The sequence below is a fragment of the Nymphaea colorata genome, chromosome 8 (assembly GCF_008831285.2).
Source record: "Nymphaea colorata isolate Beijing-Zhang1983 chromosome 8, ASM883128v2, whole genome shotgun sequence".
NCBI classification, from domain to species: Eukaryota; Viridiplantae; Streptophyta; class Magnoliopsida; order Nymphaeales; family Nymphaeaceae; genus Nymphaea; species Nymphaea colorata.
Genome location: NC_045145.1, coordinates 4,631,606 through 4,651,738, shown reverse-complemented (window position 1 = coordinate 4,651,738; position 20,133 = coordinate 4,631,606). Strand labels below are relative to the sequence as shown.

General features: G+C 38.7%; 2 protein-coding genes across 4 annotated transcripts; one reads left to right on the top strand and one right to left on the bottom strand.

Moving 5' to 3' along the window:
- The first annotated feature begins 292 nt into the window (after positions 1-292).
- Positions 293-5,907, top strand: LOC116258463 (triose phosphate/phosphate translocator, chloroplastic-like). 2 transcript variants are annotated; one of them, XM_031635629.2, is made up of 12 exons: positions 293-947; positions 1,078-1,149; positions 2,070-2,135; positions 2,359-2,437; positions 2,558-2,678; positions 3,620-3,715; positions 3,828-3,940; positions 4,213-4,290; positions 4,393-4,509; positions 4,782-4,881; positions 5,428-5,528; positions 5,611-5,907. In XM_031635629.2, the coding sequence occupies exons 1-12, from the start codon at positions 658-660 to the stop codon at positions 5,629-5,631; spliced, it is 1,254 nt and encodes a 417-aa protein (XP_031491489.1). In that variant the 5' UTR covers positions 293-657; the 3' UTR covers positions 5,632-5,907. The 2 variants fall into 2 exon arrangements, with proteins under 2 accessions (XP_031491489.1, XP_031491487.1); XM_031635627.2 differs by having other exon boundaries at positions 294-947; positions 5,608-5,907.
- A 3,289-nt stretch (positions 5,908-9,196) lies between these two features.
- LOC116258977 (pentatricopeptide repeat-containing protein At1g26460, mitochondrial) lies at positions 9,197-19,662 on the bottom strand. Of its 2 annotated transcripts, XR_004173853.2 has the most exons (8): positions 18,621-19,662; positions 16,205-16,427; positions 15,290-15,769; positions 11,789-11,995; positions 11,544-11,681; positions 10,112-10,300; positions 9,708-9,849; positions 9,197-9,556 (listed from the first exon to the last, which is right to left on the bottom strand). XR_004173853.2 is itself a non-coding variant. In XM_031636535.2 (7 exons), the coding sequence occupies exons 1-6, from the start codon at positions 19,232-19,234 to the stop codon at positions 10,115-10,117; spliced, it is 1,848 nt and encodes a 615-aa protein (XP_031492395.1). In that variant the 5' UTR covers positions 19,235-19,662; the 3' UTR covers positions 9,475-9,849; positions 10,112-10,114. The 2 variants fall into 2 exon arrangements, 1 of the variants encoding a protein (XP_031492395.1); XM_031636535.2 differs by having other exon boundaries at positions 9,475-9,849.
- Between the last annotated feature and the right edge of the window lie 471 nt (positions 19,663-20,133).

Genomic DNA, 20,133 nt, shown 5'->3' with positions numbered 1-20,133 from the left:
TAAAATTTTGAAACTATATTTCGGCCCTTGCAACAAAACAAACTCCTGGCGCCACTACTCTCGAGTTGAAAGGAGAAACCATAAGTCCACCTACATCCTCTCTCTCTGCGCACAAAATTTAAAACTAAAAAAAGGCAAGTTTGTATGCTTTCTTAATTTAATCATGGTTACCAGGAAAGTAGTTCTCGACTTTTATTTAGATCCGTTTTTAAGGGCGGTGTTCCATTATCCGAACGACCCGGTCCATTATAACATTTGGACCAGGAGGGAGGGAGGCTTCCGTAATTGAGTGGCGAACTGGGGGTTGATTCTTTAGAAAACTGTTCTTGCCATTCCCGCTTCCTTCGTCCGTTCGAGAGGCGAGGGTGGACGATCATGGCAGTTGGACCTCACAATCCCATAAATCCCTTCTGAATTTAGAAGGAAAGAGAGAAACCAATCGCGCAATTTCCTCCCTTTCTTTTATCCTGCATTTTATAGGATTCCTCCAATTCCCACTCTCCATTTCCCCCAGCAAAGAGCCCGAGCAGGAAGAATCAGAGTCTCTCTCTCTCTCTCTCATTCTCTCGGTTAGTTGCATTTCGTGAGGCTTCCTATCGACAACGCTCAAGGGCAACCTGTTAGGACAGTCTATAAGCTTCCTGAAGCTTCCTCGCCATGGCCTCCGGCCTCTCGTCTCTCTACCTGACGCCCGCCTCCCAGGCCTCTCTCTCTCCCGCGGTTTTGAGATCACGTCGCCTCTTCTCATCACCACCATTGCCGAAAGCGGCTGCCCTTGTTCCTGCCGGGTTATCGATAGGAATCTCTGTCCCATATTCTCGGAGGCAATGCTCCCCCAGAATCTTGGAACTCCCCTCGGCGCCGTCCGCCGCCAGGAGGAGGGTGGTGGTCGCCTCGGCGGCAGCAGATGCTGGCGATCGCGAATTCGAGGTTGAGCTCCTCAAAGGGTTGGTGCTCGAGTCCTCCTCCTCTGCTTCTGATTCTTACGGATCGATCGGAAGCGAATCTCCTTTTTTTTGTTTTCGGTTTTCTGATTGGTCCTTGCTTCGGTTTTCCGTCTTCATAATTTGTTTCAAGGGTGCCTAAACGTCCGGAAGGGTTCTTCGATCGATATCCGGCGCTCGTTACTGGCGGATTTTTCTTCATGTGGTGAGTTTCTGTTTATGTTGATACGTTTCCAACTTATTTGAAAATATCGTGATATTGACGTGAAAATATCGCGTTATTGACGACGTGAAAATATCGCGTTATTGACGACGTGAAAATATCGCGTTATTGACGACGTGAAAATATCGCGTTATTGACGACGTGAAAATATCGCGTTATTGACGACGTGAAAATATCGCGTTATTGACGACGTGAAAATATCGCGTTATTGAACCTTGTCCTTAACTCTTAGACCTTGAATCGTTGCGTGTAATGTTTTTCTATTGGTTTGATTGATTGTAAATATGTGTTTCATTAGCTTCTTTGAGAAACCTTCATCAAAACTTGTGGAAGTTATCGTCATATTGACGTTAAAATATCGTGATTAGTGACCAGATATACTGCTGCCATAATCTCCAACTTCCTAAAAGCTTGGGCATTTGCCGGTTTCTTTTGTTTGTATATTTTTTGTAATTTTAAATGTTTTATTCGGGCTCGCGAGGAATTGGGAAGGACGGTATGCGACATTGGTTTCTTGAGACTCTTCATCTTTTGTCTATCTTTTTTCTGTTGACTCCATAATGGCAAAAAACGAACTGTCAAAGCGATTGGTTATGATGATCATAACTTGTACCAGAGAATGATTTTAGTGATGAATGTCAGCACACCTAATACCGTGTACATAGAACATGAAATCTGTCACAAAAATCTATTGACAAGTTATAACTGAATAGTTGGAAACTTGACTCTCATGAAATCAAGCATTGATCTCATCGCTACATTTTAAAGTCCAAACAATTGATGTGTACTTTTTAATATCACAAGAATTCTTTTTTAACAAACACTGGCTTGGGTAAACATAGTTTTAACAAGTCTTTGTCTATTTCAGTTTTTGATCTCCACACTTTTTATTTTTATTGCAGGTACTTTCTGAATGTCATATTCAATATATTGAACAAAAAGGTGTACAATTACTTTCCATATCCATAGTAAGTTCTCCTGCCCTGTTGAACACTTTTTGCCATCGTAATTCTATTCCATATGCTGATTGTCAAGATATCACTAGCTATCGTTTCTGTCCCATATGCTGCTTTATGTTTTCTTCTGCATCATCTTATGATAAGAGTTTCATGGAGCTTTCATGTGAATTTTAAATATTAGGAAGAAAATACTGGAAACTTCTTTTACTAAAAGTCGATGAACTTTTTCCAGTTTTGTTTCTCTGATACATCTTCTGGTTGGAGTTGTTTACTGCTTTGCTTGTTGGAGTGTTGGCTTACCAAAACGGGCTGTAAGTTTCTTCTTCTACAATCATCTTTGGATACCTATATTTTCATCTTTGACTGAGTTCCAGTAATTTATATCCATGAATTTTCTAAATAAAACCTTGTATGCTGTTTTCTGAATTCAGCCAATCAATAAGGAACTTTTGAAGCTTCTCACGCCAGTTGCTTTCTGCCATGCACTGGGCCATGTAATGACCAACGTCTCATTTGCAACAGTTGCCGTTTCTTTTACTCACACAATTAAAGGTATGACTTTACTTTTTATATCTTTTCATCCTTTTGCAAATATTACCATCGATTATTTGTCTATTGCAAAAGGAAGCCTGCTGCTTCACTATTTTCTCAACGTCTATCTTGGTGATTGCATTTGAAGCTAAGGAAGCAATTTACTTGTTTGAATACCTGTGCGCTTACTTGATGTTTTGCAAGTACTTGATCAGTCAGTATGCTATCCCTTCGTGCATATGAAATACTGTAGGAAGATGTACACTCGTCACCTTGTCAACTTCAAAACCTCATTCGGCCTTTATATGTGAACCTTCCTTTTAAGTTTTAATTTGTCATGAACATTTCAAAACGAACTCTCACATTGTATTTGGAGATCCCATATTTCTATCAAAAGGCAAAGAAACTTATGTGACAACCAGTGGAACCTCAGAATACATCAACACCTTGTACAAAGATCAGGCGTGCTTTACTAGGAAGTAGGTCAAGCCTCAAAAGTTTCTTAGGTAATGTAACCTCTTTTTCCATCTTCACTGAAGATGGAAGGTACACTTGAGGTTGTGTCATGCATAATTTGAAGATCTTCTGGAACGTCGCTGGATCTGATAAAGTTTACTTGGTCCTACAGTTAGCCACTTCTTTTTGGTCTTTTCCGCTCTCCTGTCATTAATCTGCTAAATAAGTCTTGATTTCACTTTGGGACGATAATAAAGAATTATATCTGAATGAAAGATCTAAAATTTAACTCCACACATGTAATCTGGACCTTTCATTCTCTTCTGTTTAATATATTCCATCTTATGGCGTTTATTTTTTATTCCAGAGAGAAAAGTATGGCTTTCTGTTTGACTTCTCAGATTGATGAGATCTCTCAGACATCAAAAGGTTCAAATGAGGGAGACCAAATATCACATAATATTGTAGCAATTTTCTAACTAAGGCTGTATTATGTGCATGTGCAGCACTTGAACCCTTCTTCAATGCTGCTGCTTCACAGTTTGTCTTGGGTCACCGGATTCCATTTCCTCTTTGGTTATCCTTGGCCCCCGTTGTCATTGGTAGGTCTCTATTCTTTCCATTTAATTTTAATTTTGTTGATTAACAAATTATATATAATTCAATCTTGAATACGAACCAAGTCATTTATTTGATGTTTAATCATGCTTCCAGGTGTGTCAATGGCCTCTCTGACAGAACTTTCCTTTAACTGGACCGGTTTTGTCAGTGCAATGATATCTAACATTGCTTTTACATACAGAAGCATCTACTCCAAGAAAGCCATGGTAATTCTGTCTGTGTCATGGTCCTGTCAGCTGGTTCAGTAGACACTAATGAACTTGATAGTTGAACAAGTTTGTGCTGGTCCAGCACTGGTCTCTCTTCAGTGCAGATTGGAAACTTTAATTTCTTGCGATAGTGGTCTAGTTACATGCTGCAACATGGTTACTAAAATATATATATATATATATATATATATATATATATATATATATATATATATATATATATATATCTCGTCCATTCTGATACATAATCTGCTTCATTTTTGTAACAGACTGGAATGGATAGCACCAACGTGTATGCTTACATTTCAATAATCTCCCTCTTGTTTTGCCTACCGCCTGCCATATTTGTGAGTTAAACTATTCCTCCATGATTCTCTAGCTTTTTTTTTTCCCCAATAATGTTGAGAGATGCAGATTCATATGTGATGCCGTCGGTATTTGACATACAGATTGAGGGTCCCAAGTTGATGCAACATGGTTTTGCTGATGCTATTGCAAAAGTCGGACTGTTTAAGTTCCTTTCTGACCTCTTTTGGATTGGAATGTTCTATCATCTTTACAACCAGGTGACTGACTGTTTTCTTGAAGCTGTAATTTTATTCTCTTTATGTTTGGATTGATCCATATATGCTTTTTCTTGAAGATCCATACAGATGCACCGATCCAGTTATGTTTTGGAAACCTTCTCATGTATAAATAAGAAGAAACAGTGGACTTATAATGCATGTGCCTTTCAAAAGGGAGATGGAATACAAATATTATTGCAAACCTCGTAATTAGAGATACATGTTTATTTGGATTCATGACCTAACATGAGAGTCCTGAACCATCTTTGCAGCTAGCAACAAACACTTTGGAAAGAGTTGCTCCTCTTACCCATGCTGTGGGAAATGTTCTGAAGCGAGTCTTCGTGATCGGCTTTTCGATAGTTGTGTTTGGTAAGCTCCTGCCCATGTGCCTGTTTCAATTGTTGAACTCACACCATGTGTTTCATGCAAGAGTAACCAGCTGCCATGTACAAATGTAGTTAACAAATACAAAATTCTGACCATTATAGTGCAACGCGTCTACTAGTTTATTGTAGTGTCGAGAACTTCTATTGCTTTCTTTGTTTCTCTTCTTGCTTTCTTTATTTTTTCCCTTTCCCCTTTGCAAATTTGATGGATTTGGTCCTCAAAAGCTGGTCTCAATGCTCTTTCGAGCAACTTTTCCATTGCTAGTTAAAGAGTTTATGGGAGTTTGAAATTTATCAAAATCAATGTTGCTGACTTGTGAAAACTCATTTTTCAAATTGCAAAGGGAACAATCTTTTCCAACATCAGTCATGCTTCCTTTTGAAGAGTGTTTTAAGAAGCTATTTTCAGAAATATCTTCAATTGATGTAAAACAGTCATCTAGACACTGCATGTAAGAATATGTCACTCTTCCTCTGCTTGCTTTATTCCTGTTTTGGGCATCAAAGACTGTTCAATGGAACCATTCAGGTAATAAGATCTCGACCCAGACCGGCATTGGTACAACCATCGCCATAGTTGGCGTTGCCATCTATTCACTGATAAAGGCAAATATGGAAGAACAGAAACGGGTAAATTCTCGACCGTGCATCACTGTTGATTCTTCAATAATATTTCCAAGTGCTTATCCTAGTTAACTTGTTGCTGCAGAAGGCCACTGCTGCTTCATCATAATCGATGTCAGCAGCTTCCCATTTTCATTGTCTATCAACAGGTCGGCATCACCGTTGATTCCTTAATAATATTTCTAGTTGGTTATCCTAGTTAACTCAATGCAGAAGGCTGCCGCTGCCACTACCACTGCTGCTACAAACAGTTCGGTTGGGATTGAGGGGCTTTATGTGGTCTTTAAATGTTATGGTCTCTACTGCAATTAGCAACATTTTTGGTATAAACAAGTGTGATTTGTTGTACATTTGCGATCTACGCAGAGATCTCATATTTTTTGGACCTTTTGGCTTAATTTATATAGATACGTGCATCATTCTTGGAAAAGATAAAAACCATTTTAAAATCGTCATTTTCTACCCTTCGCTATGTATTACTTATAAGAACATAAAATCAGAATTTCCGAGGATGTCAGATGACATTAGCAGTACCTTGTTTTCATATTTTGTAGTATCACCTAAAGATTAGTGTATCCTGTCTGCAGAATCTAGTTTCTCTGTGAAGTACATAGATATATAAACAAATAAAATAAGAGCACAAACTAAAATAATATTGATTTACAGGTCAATAGATGCTACCATGGGGCTGGGGATAGGCAGATTCTTACCGGACTGGTACCGTTCCAGGTGTATGATGCTCTAATGCTCTTGTTGGCTATCGCAGTACAACCTGGGGGTTCTTTTTATTGAAGATAATTAAATTAATCGTTCAACCAAAAAGAGCTATCTCGATGCTGATGGTGAATACAAAATTCTAGTTCTTGGACCGGAGGACAGCCTTGAAAATCTAAATAATCTGCATCGTGGTAGATCTGAACACAATCTTACGCTCTCTCTCTCTCTCTCTCTCTCTTTAACTTGTTGCCGTAAAGGTGCCGAGTTTCGCCTCAAGGTGACCCTTTCATGCGTCGTCCAAGCAGCCTTCTCAACGTGACCCTTTTCCGGTGGCGGCGGAGCAGTAGCAGGCGGCAAGCCATCTCTCTCCGGCGACCCTGTTTTTTAGGTGCTACTTGGTTCCACTTCTTCTTATCAAGTCGGTGTTTCATTTAACCGTCCCTGCACTATCTTCTCCCCACTCATTTTTGAGGGTTACATATTTTAAGGGGTCTGATAAGATGAAAATGAAATTTATATTGTTGACACATCTTTTTAAAACACATTCAGCAAACACGTCTTTTTTCAGAAAAGATGGTGTAATTATATCAGCGTCATAAAAATAACACTTACAATCTTGTCTTATTATGTTTGTTGGGACAAGAATATATAGTCGTTAGAATAGGTATTTCAGAAATATGTATTCTAAAAGCACAAGGGTCTTTTTATCAAATGAATGCTTTGGGTAGGCACCTGATTTAAAGAACATGAAAAGACCATTTCTTGTCGAGTTTTTCTTCCCCACTTGTTTGAAGGGGACCTTTTTTTTTTGGGTAGTTCATCTCTGCCATTGTGGAACTTTTGGTGGTCGATTCTTGTGTTTAAATTTCTTCTGATGAAAAACTTTTGAAATACCCTTTAGTTGGCAGCGAATCTAGTAAAATTTGATAAGACGAAACGTAGGTTTCCTTTTGAGCTTTTTTTAAAGACATTCTTTGACGTTCATGTTTCATTAGTGTTGTCACATTTTCCACCCTAGGCAATGAAGCAATGAAAACAGTTACACTGTTTCACGTACCTGCTTCAAAGATCAAATTAGAATAGATTCATAAAACATAATGTTGCATTATTTCAAGAATCTACCCCAATCTTTAAGGTAGATATATAGAATAATAGTACATAGAGTAGACACAATCATAGTCGACAAAAGCCCTATTCTTAATGTCTTCCTTTATTAAAAAACAAAACATAAAATTCATGATATCATATCCATCTTTCTCCACCACAACCAATGTTATCTATGTACACCATGGATACCGCCAGAAGACCTCACAACTCGGTTTCATTTTCCCGAAATGTTATCCACGTTGATAGGCATCCAGTAATCAAACACTACTTCGTTTCCAGAAAATCTTGTTTTTTTTTTTTTTCTAATGAATAGGAAGTTACTGGAGGCAAATTTGTTAAGAGCGATAACGTATCACTTGTCTGCATGTGCTCATGTAGTATCACGTTTGGTCAATATATCCGAGACATCCACGGGCTGGACAGGCGACAATAGACCTGGAATTTAGATGCCTACAAGGCAGTGAAAAAATGTATGGCTACAATCTCAGTCACATATCAACTGATAGCGGTCACAGTCCCAAAGACCGATATATTGATAAAATGATATATTTCAAAAAGTTTAAGATCCTGATAACCCTACTTCCCACTAATGCCTGCAACTTACAAAAGTTGGTACTTTCGGGATGATACTTCCTCGAACCAAGGGTGGAGCCAGAAAATTCTGGCTACGGAACATTACGTATAAAATTTTATTAAATTTTAAAACGCACCAACATGTAATGAAAAAGATTACTAAGTTATACCACTATAAAATTAAGAATTCCATGTGAGCAATTGCCCACACGAAGCCACACTTGCCTCTGTCCCTGCCTCAAACACAGGACACACCTTGACCCTCATTCATCAACTCCTCGTTGCCATCTCTCTCTCTCTCTCTCTTTTTCCTGCCATGATGCATAGCCTTTTCTTATATTGTTTATTAAGCACGCCTATTGAGATTTCAGAAAAAGAAAGCACTGTGTGCCTCATGGAATGCCTTTATTCTTTCACTCGCCGGCAGAAAGAAAAGGGAAATATACAAGACATGCATAGGGCCTCTAGGGAAGATGGAGAGCCGATGTTTTATACGTTCAAGCAACAGAATGATCATATATATGCCTTGCTCCCAGTTGCAGTGCCAACTTTGAAGCGCTTCGGTAATAAATTGAACATCAAAATCGCCAATATGAATTTCAGGAAGTTCATAAAGTTTTAAACAGATGTGTGAAAGGCTTGAACACAAGGACGTCATTAGAACAACTAACATTTGCTTTCATAGACATGAAGAGGAACGATTCAATCACATAGGCGTCCTTCCACCTGCAAGCCAAAGCTTACCCCACAGGTTGGGAGAACCTCCAGGATTTTTTAAGATAAAAGAATGAAGGACAAAGAACAAAAAGAGAATCGCTTCAGGTATGTAGGGAAGGAGAAGTTACTGGGACGCAACAAAGTGAAGGTCTTAACTAATTCGCAGGTTTCAAGCAGTTATTTTCTGAAAGTCAAGACATTGACTTCAGCAAGCAAAGATTTTGAGCTTCTGACCATGAAAATTCAACTTAATGCTCATCCAGGGCATCTCAAAAAGTCTACAAAAAATTTGCTATGAAGTAGACACCAGAAAATAAAGATTTTGGACTTCTCAACATGAAAATGCAACTTAATGCTTATACAAGGGATTCCAAAATGCTTTTTGTATTCACGGTAACTTGGTGCTCATACAGTGCTCACACAAAAGCCTTCAATGTTTAGCGCAATCCATGTAAATATGTGCCAAAAACAAAGACGTATGTCATTCCAATGACCTACAGCTGTTGTCTGAGTAGTATTAGATTTGAATTTTCATAGAAGATTAGCTTCAAGCCAAGGAATGGTCTCCAAAATGCTCGTGGAAGAACATTAATAGATCGAATTGATCAGTTCTTACAAAGAAAAAAAAAAATCTCATTGTTCTCTTATCCGCAGTACGGTCTGGGTGCACCAGCGATCCATATGCAAATAACAACTAATAATGGACAATTATCATACAGGAACATGCCAACTAGTTAAGAGACTCATTTACTTGAGCAGCTAAGACCCAAGCTCATTAAGTCATTGCTAGCTTTAGCATCTCTCTCTCTCTCTATATGACGCACAAAACAGAAATCACTAAAAGAACCAAAATAAATATAAAGCTTAAAATGATCAGAATGTCAATGGAGAGAGAAAGAGAGAGAGAGCATCGTTCATTTCTGTAAGACAAAAGAAGACAAGAAAACATAACAATCTAGTGATGAAAATGAACAAATTTTTGTGCAAAATTATGTTCACAACCTCCTAATCTCAAGTATTGGAAAAAAAAATTATTAGGAGAAGGATAAAAAGACAGGAAAGAGGACCAACCTCAAATTTCCCTTTTCAGAGATCTAAGAGTATGACATTTACTTCACAGAGATTGCTACGGAATCTTGAAGGGGGTAAACTTTATCTTCCAAAGTTCCCCAATAAAAGGAGAGTCCAACATCACACCAATCAGCTGAGGCAACTGAAAATAGAATAAACCAACTTACCAAGTAACCAGAGGAACACAAAAGATAGGCATTCTATGTAAGCAAAAAAACTGTTCACCAATAATGAAATGAATAGATCTGATCTCACCACAGTCTCTAAAGGAAAGGTTATGTTCATGTGAATGATGTTATAGGAGAAAAGTCCAATTTGAGCAAATGCCAGCTTTATAAAAAAATTAATTGCACATGAAAGGACCTGATGAATTGAAGATAACACAAGCTAGAGTGGGGATTTACCTCCTAGGTGTAGTCAGTGCTGTACTCCAGCGAGAAGAGCAACTCTCGGCGAGCTTGACCACCTAAACGATATTTAAACTTTCGAAGTAAAGATTGAACCTGTTGATCACTTTCATTGTCTAGCTCCCGAACACTCCGTCTTCTGGCCTTCATCAAGGTGTCTCTAGAGGGCGTAAATCCAGCCTTGATCTGTTGGCATCCAAGAAAGAAACCACAAAGTCTTGGGTATATATAAAGAGGAAAAAAAATTTGTGATGTTCATGGTTTTCTAATAACCTCAAACTTCAAAGCACAAATGCTAAATAGGACTGCTTTAATTGTATATGTGCATGTACCCATGTCATCCATATGGTACGATACACATGCGTATCGTAGGATACGTATCGTATGAGTTTAGAAAACCTATACGGTACGCTTACGATACACATGTATCGTAACCGTATCGCCCGTATTGTACGATACGGGTGATACACCCCCCTATCATACAATACGGGTTAAAACACAAAAATTCTTTATTTTTTAAAGTTTAAACACTCCTCCCTCTCTCTTTTCTTGTATTTAAAGACTCCAAGAGATGTAGGAGGGAGAGATTTTGCCCATTTTTATAAAAAATAACCGAGGATTCATCGATTTAGGAGATATTATCGTTGAATCATGAAAGATAATAACTATATGTTTTGAACTTATAAAATTGTGATGTAATCTAAGTCCTAAAACTCCAAGTACTAAGACTCTAAGTCCTAAGATTCTATAAAATTTTCAAGTTTAAAATTGTGATGGATGCTTATTATGTTATTTTGAATATCTGATTTATTATTTTTGAATGTGTTGTTGATACACATGAATGTTCCTTATGTATGATGATCTTTTTTATATTTGAATACATTTTTCTTGATTTCTGATTTTTTGTATATTTTTTCTGATTTTTAATGTTTTTTCTCTATTTTTTGTGATTTTTAAATATTTTTAAATTAAAAAATTAATTTTACGATACGCTATGCGACGTTTGCGACACATAACGATATGGCGTATAGGTCGGCCCGACCGATACGTGTTACGCTACACCTTTTACAACATTAGCATGTACATATATATATATATATATATATATATATATATATATATATATAAAGGAAGTGGTAAATACAAGATCACTTAGGTAAGAGACAAAAATCAGACCTCTTAAATTTGTATTAAAAAAATATTTTTAAAAAAATGTGAGCATGCTAAAATTGGTAAATACCAGAGAACTTAGGTAAGAGACAAAAACTAGACCTCTTAAATTTGTGTTAGACATATTTTAAACATTGTGTGAACATCCTAAATAAACACCAATTCACTCAATTGCCCAAAAGTCCACCACACACACACACACACACACACACACACACACACACACAGAGAGAGAGAGAGAGAGAGAGAGAGAGAGAACCATTTCATCAACTATTGCTAAAGCAGCCTTTGGATCACGATTGATAAGGTGTGCATCAACAAGCAAGGCATACGTAGTCTCAGTTGGTTTTACTCCTAAACTTGTCAAATGCTCAAAGACCCTCGAAGCTTCAAATGTCTGGAAAAGGCAACAAGGTAGTCCAATTTGGTAAAAAGCATTTCCTCAAAAATTGCATCTCTAAACCAAAAAAAAAATGGTAATTGCAATAACAAACTTCAAAAAACCTTTTTCAGCTTTCCAAATGCACTCATTAAAGCATTATACGAATGGATGTCGGGAGTCAGACCAAAACTGCTACTGATAGCTTCAAATGTCTGATATGCGCGGTCCAAATCCCATATGTTTGCACAACCAAGTATAATACAGTTTAGAGCAGCAACAGATTTATAAGGAGGATCTGCCTGACTCAAGTTCTCCAATTGAAAATACACCTGGAACAAGTTGCACAGTAAGAACCTATTAACTTACAAAGCTAAAGAACATGTGCTTTCAGTAAGACACGTGCATTTGATTTTTGTGTGTCTCAAAACTTTTGCAAAAGATTTGTAATTGCAGATCCAGTACAGCACTTTTGGGCATCGAGTTTAGATCAAGTTGTTCTTCAAAACCAGTCAAACATACAAAACTATTTCCACAGCAAGAAGGGAAATAAAGCAACTTGAATCAAAAGTTTACATGTCAATGATTTTCATAAAAATAGCAATCTAAACCAAGTTCTCTATCTGAGCTGATGCAGTTTCGACATATAGAGTAAACACACTGGCTATTTTTGACATCTGTGCTTGCACTTTTCAAAAACTAAACCATAGCAATGTGACAGTAATGCTTAAAACCTAGAACTTTATATAAAAGTTACGTTTTTTGATGTGTATAACGAATTTTTAGGGTTTAAAACAAGGACAAATTTATGTTGATTCATATATCTTGGAGCGTGGAGGTTACACCATGCACCACCACCCATAAAATCAAGAAAGTGCTCTCCGTCTGTCAACCCATGCAGTTAATTTTGCAAAATACACATTCATAAACATCAGAACAGCTAGACTGTTTTGGATTGAGGCACATACTAATCCTTCCCTCCCTCCCCCCTTCTCTTTCTCTCTCTCTCTCTCTCTTTCGATATATATATATAAATATAAATAAAGTATGTGTGTGTGCATGTACTGTGGACATACACATCTGGTGCAATACATGCATGTATTGTGTGTATATTCCTACATTCTGGTACCTATGTCACCAAAGTGTGGGGTGCAGGTGCCGGTGCAGCACATCTCAAAAAATTTAGGTGCAGCGGTGCGGCAAGAGTATTTATTATTATTATTAATTTATAATAATAATAATAATAATAATAATATAATATATATTAACAATGATGACCCTGCATTAACAATTTAACCGAGACAAGTGTAACTCAACCTCCAACACAGGAAAACCAAACACGTGCTCGGCAATTAAAGAATCATTGGATGATTTTCCTGGGATTAAGGCTAAGTTGGGTAGACTCGGATTTGATCCGAGATCCGTATTGCCATGAAATCAGTGGGTTTCATGAGAATGACTTTTTTTGGGTAAATACTAGAAAGTTGGAGGGCCTATAAGTAACAACCATATAAACTTTAAGTAGCTAGCCCTAGCCCCATTCTCAAGTGCTCGCGGTCTTCTTCCCCTTTCAAGTTTCAACAAGCGCCGCTCTCTCTCTCTCTCTCTCTCTCTCTCTCTCTTTTTGCAGATCTTGTGGGAGGGGGCACAGTCGTCGGTGGGAGACCCGGCTGGGGAGCCGAATGCATCTTGTTCGGCAAGCGGACGGAACGCCGGTTGGGCTTGAGGAGGCTGACCGTGTGCTTCGTGGTGGAGCAAAGGAGGGAAATGGCAGGCGCTCAAGTTCAGAGCAAAGAGGAGGAGGCGGGAGGAGAACTGGAAGCCCGTGGGGTGGAAGAAGCTGAAAATGAGGGTCTGGGATTGACGATTCCGGTGGTGAACGAGAGGATGTTGGAGCGGGCAACAAGGAAGAAGAAGGAAAGAGCCACCTACCTGCTTGCGGCCATGATCGTATAACTTCAGTCGGGTGCTTGTTGGGTGAGAATCTGGGTCGCACCCGTACCCACACCTGCATCGTGTCGACGTGGGTGTGGTTTCCCAAACAACGCACCCTGGTGACTTAGTCTCGTACTATAGCACTGGAATATGAATGCATCTATGTCACATTAGTACATGTATAGATGCTGGTATGGCCAAACGGCACACCACTTTTAAACGGGCTACGGCTGTATATACATATATAATAATAATAATAATAATAATAATAAGTTTTTAAACAAATAAAACAATATAGAAAGTTCTGTTAAAGAAAGAAAACTAAGTTGCTGGAAAATCTTGACAGAAAGTCCTACTGAAAGGGTGCAGTTAGACTGTAGAGAACATGAAAAGCCATTTAGTTTCTGTTGAGGGCTCTTCATTTTGATCGTATATACATGATGATTTAAAAGAAAACCTAATTAGTGGGCAAAAATGGACAAACCAACTATGATTGAGCTCAAAAGAGGATGAATATGGCCATGGTTGTGTTGACCGCAACCAACACAGGTCTGACCATGTCCGCGCTGTGTCCAAGGGCACACCTGTACCTGTGTTAACACAGTACCTACCCAAATAGAGTACCCATGTGATATAGGCATTATAGTTACCACTATCATTACCAACAATTTCTCAGGAGCTTTCTCAAACATACTTTAACTTTCTCTTGTAAAAATTTCTGAAAGTACGAAAATATGCACATATGTATAAAGTTAAAAGTTTGTCACAGCAAATGCGTCTTATTCGAAAAAAACACGTATAATACGCAAAAAATAAGTCCGCCGTATAAAATGTGAAAAAAGCATCTTTTTAAAAAAAACGCCAGAAAAAAAAACGTGCAATTCTCCGCTGCATAAGACCCGAAAACGATATATGTGACAATGATATAAACTGTTCAAAAAAAAGTTGTGAGATAATGAAAACATAAAAAGGAGTTTCAAAAAGGGGCCAACCTTTCAACGTACCCAGGTAAGAAAAGGAATAAAGATAGTGGTAGACATAAAGTATCTCATGGTGGAGTTTGTACAAAAGACAATAAAGAAAATTGAATATGTCATGTCAGATTTCCTTCTTTGATTTTTCCATTAGAAGGAGCTCGTACATGTTCTGCAGTACCACCTGTGAATGCTCAACCGGTATGAAAAGTTCTTAATGTTAGTTGAGTCCCTTTTAGACATTTTATGTTAAAAAATGGAAGTGTTCATGGAGTGACAAAGAATGCACAAATTTGATATCAGAGTTCAATAGTATAAGACACTAAAGACTTGGCCTTAAGTGTCCAGATAACATAGTTTACAAGATACAGATTGAACACTAATCCAAATAGAAATCATATTCGAACCAGCAAATATGAAAGGCATAAACCAATTGATAAAAAAGACAGCAAATCAATTAAATTCTCTACAGATTTAACAAAAACAAATAAAAATTTCAGAATGGTCATTTGACAACATTCAGATCTTACATCTTAAGTTGGTGAAAGATGCATCTACCCCAAGAACCATAATGCAGAAAATCAAATGGAAGAGGTGAAATCTAAGACAGCTAACAAAGATGCATTTGGCCAAAAAAAGGTAGAACACATTAGAATATAAAATAGCATTGGAGGGACATAAGAAATTTCTGATACAATTTAAAGGGAAAAAACTTACAGAGTCCAGTGTTGCAAACCCATTTTTAGAACAAGCCACAGCAAGTGGATATAAGGAGGTAAATGGAGAGAACATGTCTTGTTCCACCTCTGTTGAATTTCCATATGCATTCTCAAATTCATTTAAAGTACTAAAAGCCCGCTGCAAGTTTCCCAAAGAAGAATATGCATGTATTTTTCCAAGGTATGCCTCAGGAGTAGGTGCCCTTCTCTGGCGCAAAGAACGACGTAGGATTGCCCATGATGCATCCAAAAGATTAGCATTGTAAGTCCGTGCAGCAGTTCCCAAGGCTGCCACCGTCAAGCCTTCATCAACAGACAGAAGAACTGCAGGTCTGGCATTTTCACCACAAACAATCCACGAAGCCAAGAATTTCAAAGCATGGAATGCTAACTTGCTATTATCTGCTTGAAGTGCAACATCTGCAATAAATGTGCACAGGTTCCAACTGGGACATAATGCCTTATTTTCATCCATAGCCTGAATGTAAACTCAAAGAGATCAATTGGCAAACTTTTTCTTTAGATTATGTAGAGCAACATAAAACAGACACAGAGAATTTTACATTTTGAATAAACTATAAGAGCACCATTGGAGGTGAGGAACCAGCATTATGGAGGTGAGGAACCAGCATTATGGAGGTGAGGTACAAAAATAAAGCCATAAGCAGAAGATTGGTCAACAAAACCCTGCCAATGGTGTATCATCCATTTTGGGAGCAACTATCAAGAAGTCAGCTAGTATGCCACTAATTTGTCTCTCTATCCTGACAAGCATAAACCTGTAACCAGGTTTGACAACAACTCCTCCTCAGCTCTAGCTACAATAACTCAAGTTTCTCAGATTAGGTTAAGGTAACCAGCCATCAAGTAGCCATTGCAGTGATTGCAAGTAAGAAAATAGCATCAGGAATACCTTGCACCTCTCGATGATAGATGTCAAAGTATCCAGTCGCCCAGCATTAACACAGCTGCTCACACAATTTGTAAAGACACTCGTTGATACCATATAACCAGATTTCAGCGTCAAATCCAAATATTTTAGAGCAGAATCAATCTGATTCAGAAGGAACAGCAAGCTAATAACCAACTCATAAGATTCAGCATCTGGCAAAGAATCTTTTCCTGTCTGGAGCATCCTGGAGTCAATCAAGTGAAGATCATTATCGCACTTGAAGATATCTACATTCATGAATATCTTGCACAAGGAAATGAGGATGAATTATTTCTCTCACAAATATAAATACAAATTGTAATGATGTAACCATTTTAGTTTCAACCAGCAAATATGATTCTGGGCTTGAAATGAAATAACCAAGATAGGACGAACAAGCAACTTAAGTGCAAAATAGGTTCAACAAATCATTCTGCATACAGGAAAATGGACATGCTTATTTATTTCTTCAGATAGAGAAGAAAGAACAGTGCAACTAAAAACTCATTGCATTAGACTTATACTGAACAAACAGAATGCAAAAAAAAAAAAAAAGTATCAGCAACTTGGATATTGTAATAAGAATCAATTTGAATACTCCATCTTTCATAGCCATCAGTATATCAAGTAAATGATACATTTGAATGCAATGAGCCTAAGCATGGCTCGGCATGCTGTGTTTGAATGGGTCATTAAGTTTGAGGAGCATTTCTCTTACGGTTTGAACTGTAGAAGTTGAACAAGGATACCAGCAAAGTATAGCAGCATCACTCAACCAGAAAGAGTGAAACTCAATCAGTTGGAAGAGAATAACAATGCAAGAGTAAAATGTAGTCATCTACGTCTGAAACCATGAATGATATTAACCTCTTAAATAATCGTGCTATTCTTTCACTGGCTATAACTAAATAAAACAGATTGTAAACAGAATGTCACTTTAAAGTTTAACCATGCCAAAGATGCAAACTAAGCCAAAATAGTCAAGAAGCCGCATCCCTCTTCAGGTTTCAGGTCACAATGAAGACATGTGTGGCAATGGTCTTTGTGAGCCATTAGCAGATCCTCAAGGCATTTTTCTTCTTATATATGACAAGCACCATCATCATTTTTTCCTTGTTTTGTTAGTATATTGGTTTGTCAAATTTTTTGTTTTCCACATGTTTCTTTTATTTGACATAATCATGTGGAAGTTTTTTATTTGATATACCTACTTGATTTTTTGGCCTTCTGAAGACAGGACTTTTGACTAGTATTTAGTGGGAAACACACTGTTATTTGTTGTCATTACCACTTTTTCATTTGATATACCTTCTTGATTTTTTGGCCTTCTTAAGACAGGGATTTTAACTAGTACATAGTGGGAAACACACTGTCATTTGTTGTCATTATCAAACAGACCAGTACAGTTCAAGTGCTTGATTTTGAATTGGGACTTTTATTACCGTTATCACGTTTGATTTGGAACTATCGATCGAAAATGCCATTTGGCAGTTCCTAACAGGAAACATTTTTTAACATTAAGTTAATGGTAACTCGAATTTGGAGTGCATAAGTGGACATATTTCTCTCCTTTAAAGAAATAATTTCTTAGCTTGCTTGTGGGGGTTTGGGCTTGGCTTGAGGCAACACAAACGAGCCTTTTTGTTGCACATTTATCCATACTTCCTACTTCCTCTCCTGAAACCAGGCACCTCTTGTTGACTGCTCCATTTTCTAACATCTGACAGGAACTAGTTCAGTAGAAAATGCAGGGTCTCAATTCCCACACTTCATTCAACTTGTCCCTCTGCACAACGTTTTTAGAATTCAACGCTTGTCCAAACACATCAGTTGGCAGTTTACCACATATTTTCTTATGTATCTTATAAAACTACAAACAGCTTACGAGGTCTATCGTCGCCGCAACTATCAAGCAAGGCATACAAGATACCCACGAAGAGGAAACCATTTGGCACGACAAAACACTGGAAGAGTATAGTAAAATTAAAAAACATCCATCTCCTACAGCATCAAAGTTCAGACCACTACAGAAGGGAGAGACCACTGGCAATTTCGATAATTCAACCAGCTTCCATAGATATTCATGAAAATCAAAGACCAACTACATTCAAACACCAACAGCAACCATATGTAAACGCAAGACAGAAAACCGAAAACCGCGATTATACATTCCCAACATATCAACAAGAATTGGGAGGGACAAACACGAAAAATCATCAAAAAATAGTCTACTATGAGTAGCATCCAATGAAAAGGTATGATGTCTAAGCTGTAAGAAGGTAAAGATAAACTTGAACTACTATGTATTGATCAACTTCTCCAAAAGATTAAAAAGGAAGACACAAACTTAAATAAGAAGAAGAGCAATAAGAAAAAGGTTCTCCTGAACTAAACTCACCGATCAAGTAGCTTCTCCGCGGCCTCTGCTTCCCTAGACTGATACATCGCTTTGAGCACGAGGTTGTAGGAGGCGGTGTTGGGGGATATACCGTAACCCTCCATCTGCGCCACGAGGTCGAGGAGCTCGCCGGCGGAACCGCCCATCATGAGGTTAGCACGGAGGTAGTGGTTATAGAGATCAACGTTGGGACGGTTAGGCTTGCCATTCTTGTCGAGTGATCGGATCCAGAACTCAAACAACTGCTTCAGGTCGGACCACCTCTGAGATGTCATCCAATTGGCAAAGACATTGAGAAGGTTGGGGAGGTCAAGAGTCTCCGAGAACGCCTGGATCCGGCGGGAGGGTGCCTGGTCGATAAGCCCCAGAGGGACCAGCGACTGCGACAAGAGAGGGTCCGGCCGCGGGCTCCTCCAGTTCTCCTGGTAAAGAGGGCTGCCGGTTGATGGGTTCGGAGGCAGAGGCGTGGTTGGTGGGGGAGACGGGTCGCGAAGTTCTGGCTCCTGGAGGAAGAATGAGGTGGTGGTGATGCTTCTGCAGGTGGTGGTGCTGGTGGCGGGACACAAGCATTTCAGGAGCAGATGGGCTCTGGTCGCCATTGCTGCCTTTGCCATTGTTGTCTTCGCTTTCCTTTTGTCGGCTTTGGGGATTGGGATTGTGGTGTTGCTCCGTTTCTGGGTGGTGGCAGGTGTGTATACTGGGTTACAGTGGACTTGCAGAGTAGGAGGGAGGAGAACCAGGTGGGGAGGTGATTGGGTGATGGTGGGGTTAGGGTTTTGATGGGTGGTGTCAACTAGCAAGCAAGGTGACCTTCATGGCTCTGTGGGTTCGATTTTTCGGGGCTGTGATCAGGTGGCCTGTACATGTCACAAGAGACTCAAGAGGAGTGGCCACTGGCCGTCACACCCTTCCCCCGTCCGCATAGACTCAGAAGCAGATGGGTCGGATCGATCCAGAACATAAGGTCACTGGATAACTTCAGAGCGAAAGACGAGAAAAGAAATGTCTGCTGAAATGTCGTTTCACCTGGCAAAATGATGCGACGCGGATAGATGATACTGAAAACACTGCCGAGTCCATTTATAGCTAGAGCAATTTTTTTTTCCTTTTCTAAGGGGTGTTTGATGCCCACGTTAAGGAACCTTCCAAGATTGAAGACTCTGAAAACTCCAACCAGCAGAGCTCGGGGCACAAGCCATCCCTGACTTTCCAAAATCTCCATATACATAGTATAAGTACCTTTATATGCTCTTTAAATTTAGTTGGCATAACTTTGCTGGTCCTGACTTTTTATCTAGCCCCACCTTTTTTTTTCTTTCTTTTATTTGTAGAGTTAAACATTGAGTCTTCCGGTGCATAGGAAAGGAGGAAGGCTTCGGCTCTCGCTCGAACAATGAGATAACTCGCTCACCCCTGAAACTTTAGGATGCAGCTCAAAGGTTCATGGAGGAGAGGTTATTAGGTTTTCTTAAAAGCAAAAGGTTTGTAATCCTCAATCCAAGGATTGTCTAAT

Bases quoted from the DNA above. Each gene is read 5' to 3' on its own strand.
- LOC116258463 (XM_031635627.2), top strand. From the start codon at position 658: ATGGCCTCCGGCCTCTCGTCTCTCTACCTGACGCCCGCCTCCCAGGCC. The intron at 948-1,077 runs GTTGGTGCTCGA...ATTTGTTTCAAG, and splicing joins GAGGTTGAGCTCCTCAAAGG to GGTGCCTAAACGTCCGGAAG. The intron at 3,716-3,827 runs GTAGGTCTCTAT...TCATGCTTCCAG, and splicing joins CTTGGCCCCCGTTGTCATTG to GTGTGTCAATGGCCTCTCTG.
- LOC116258977 (XM_031636535.2), bottom strand. From the start codon at position 19,234: ATGGCAAAGGCAGCAATGGCGACCAGAGCCCATCTGCTCCTGAAATGC. The intron at 15,770-16,204 runs GTATTCCTGATG...GTTTACATTCAG, and splicing joins CTATCATCGAGAGGTGCAAG to GCTATGGATGAAAATAAGGC. The intron at 10,301-11,543 runs GTTCTCTCTCTC...GGATGCCAACAG, and splicing joins TAGCAATAGTTGATGAAATG to ATCAAGGCTGGATTTACGCC.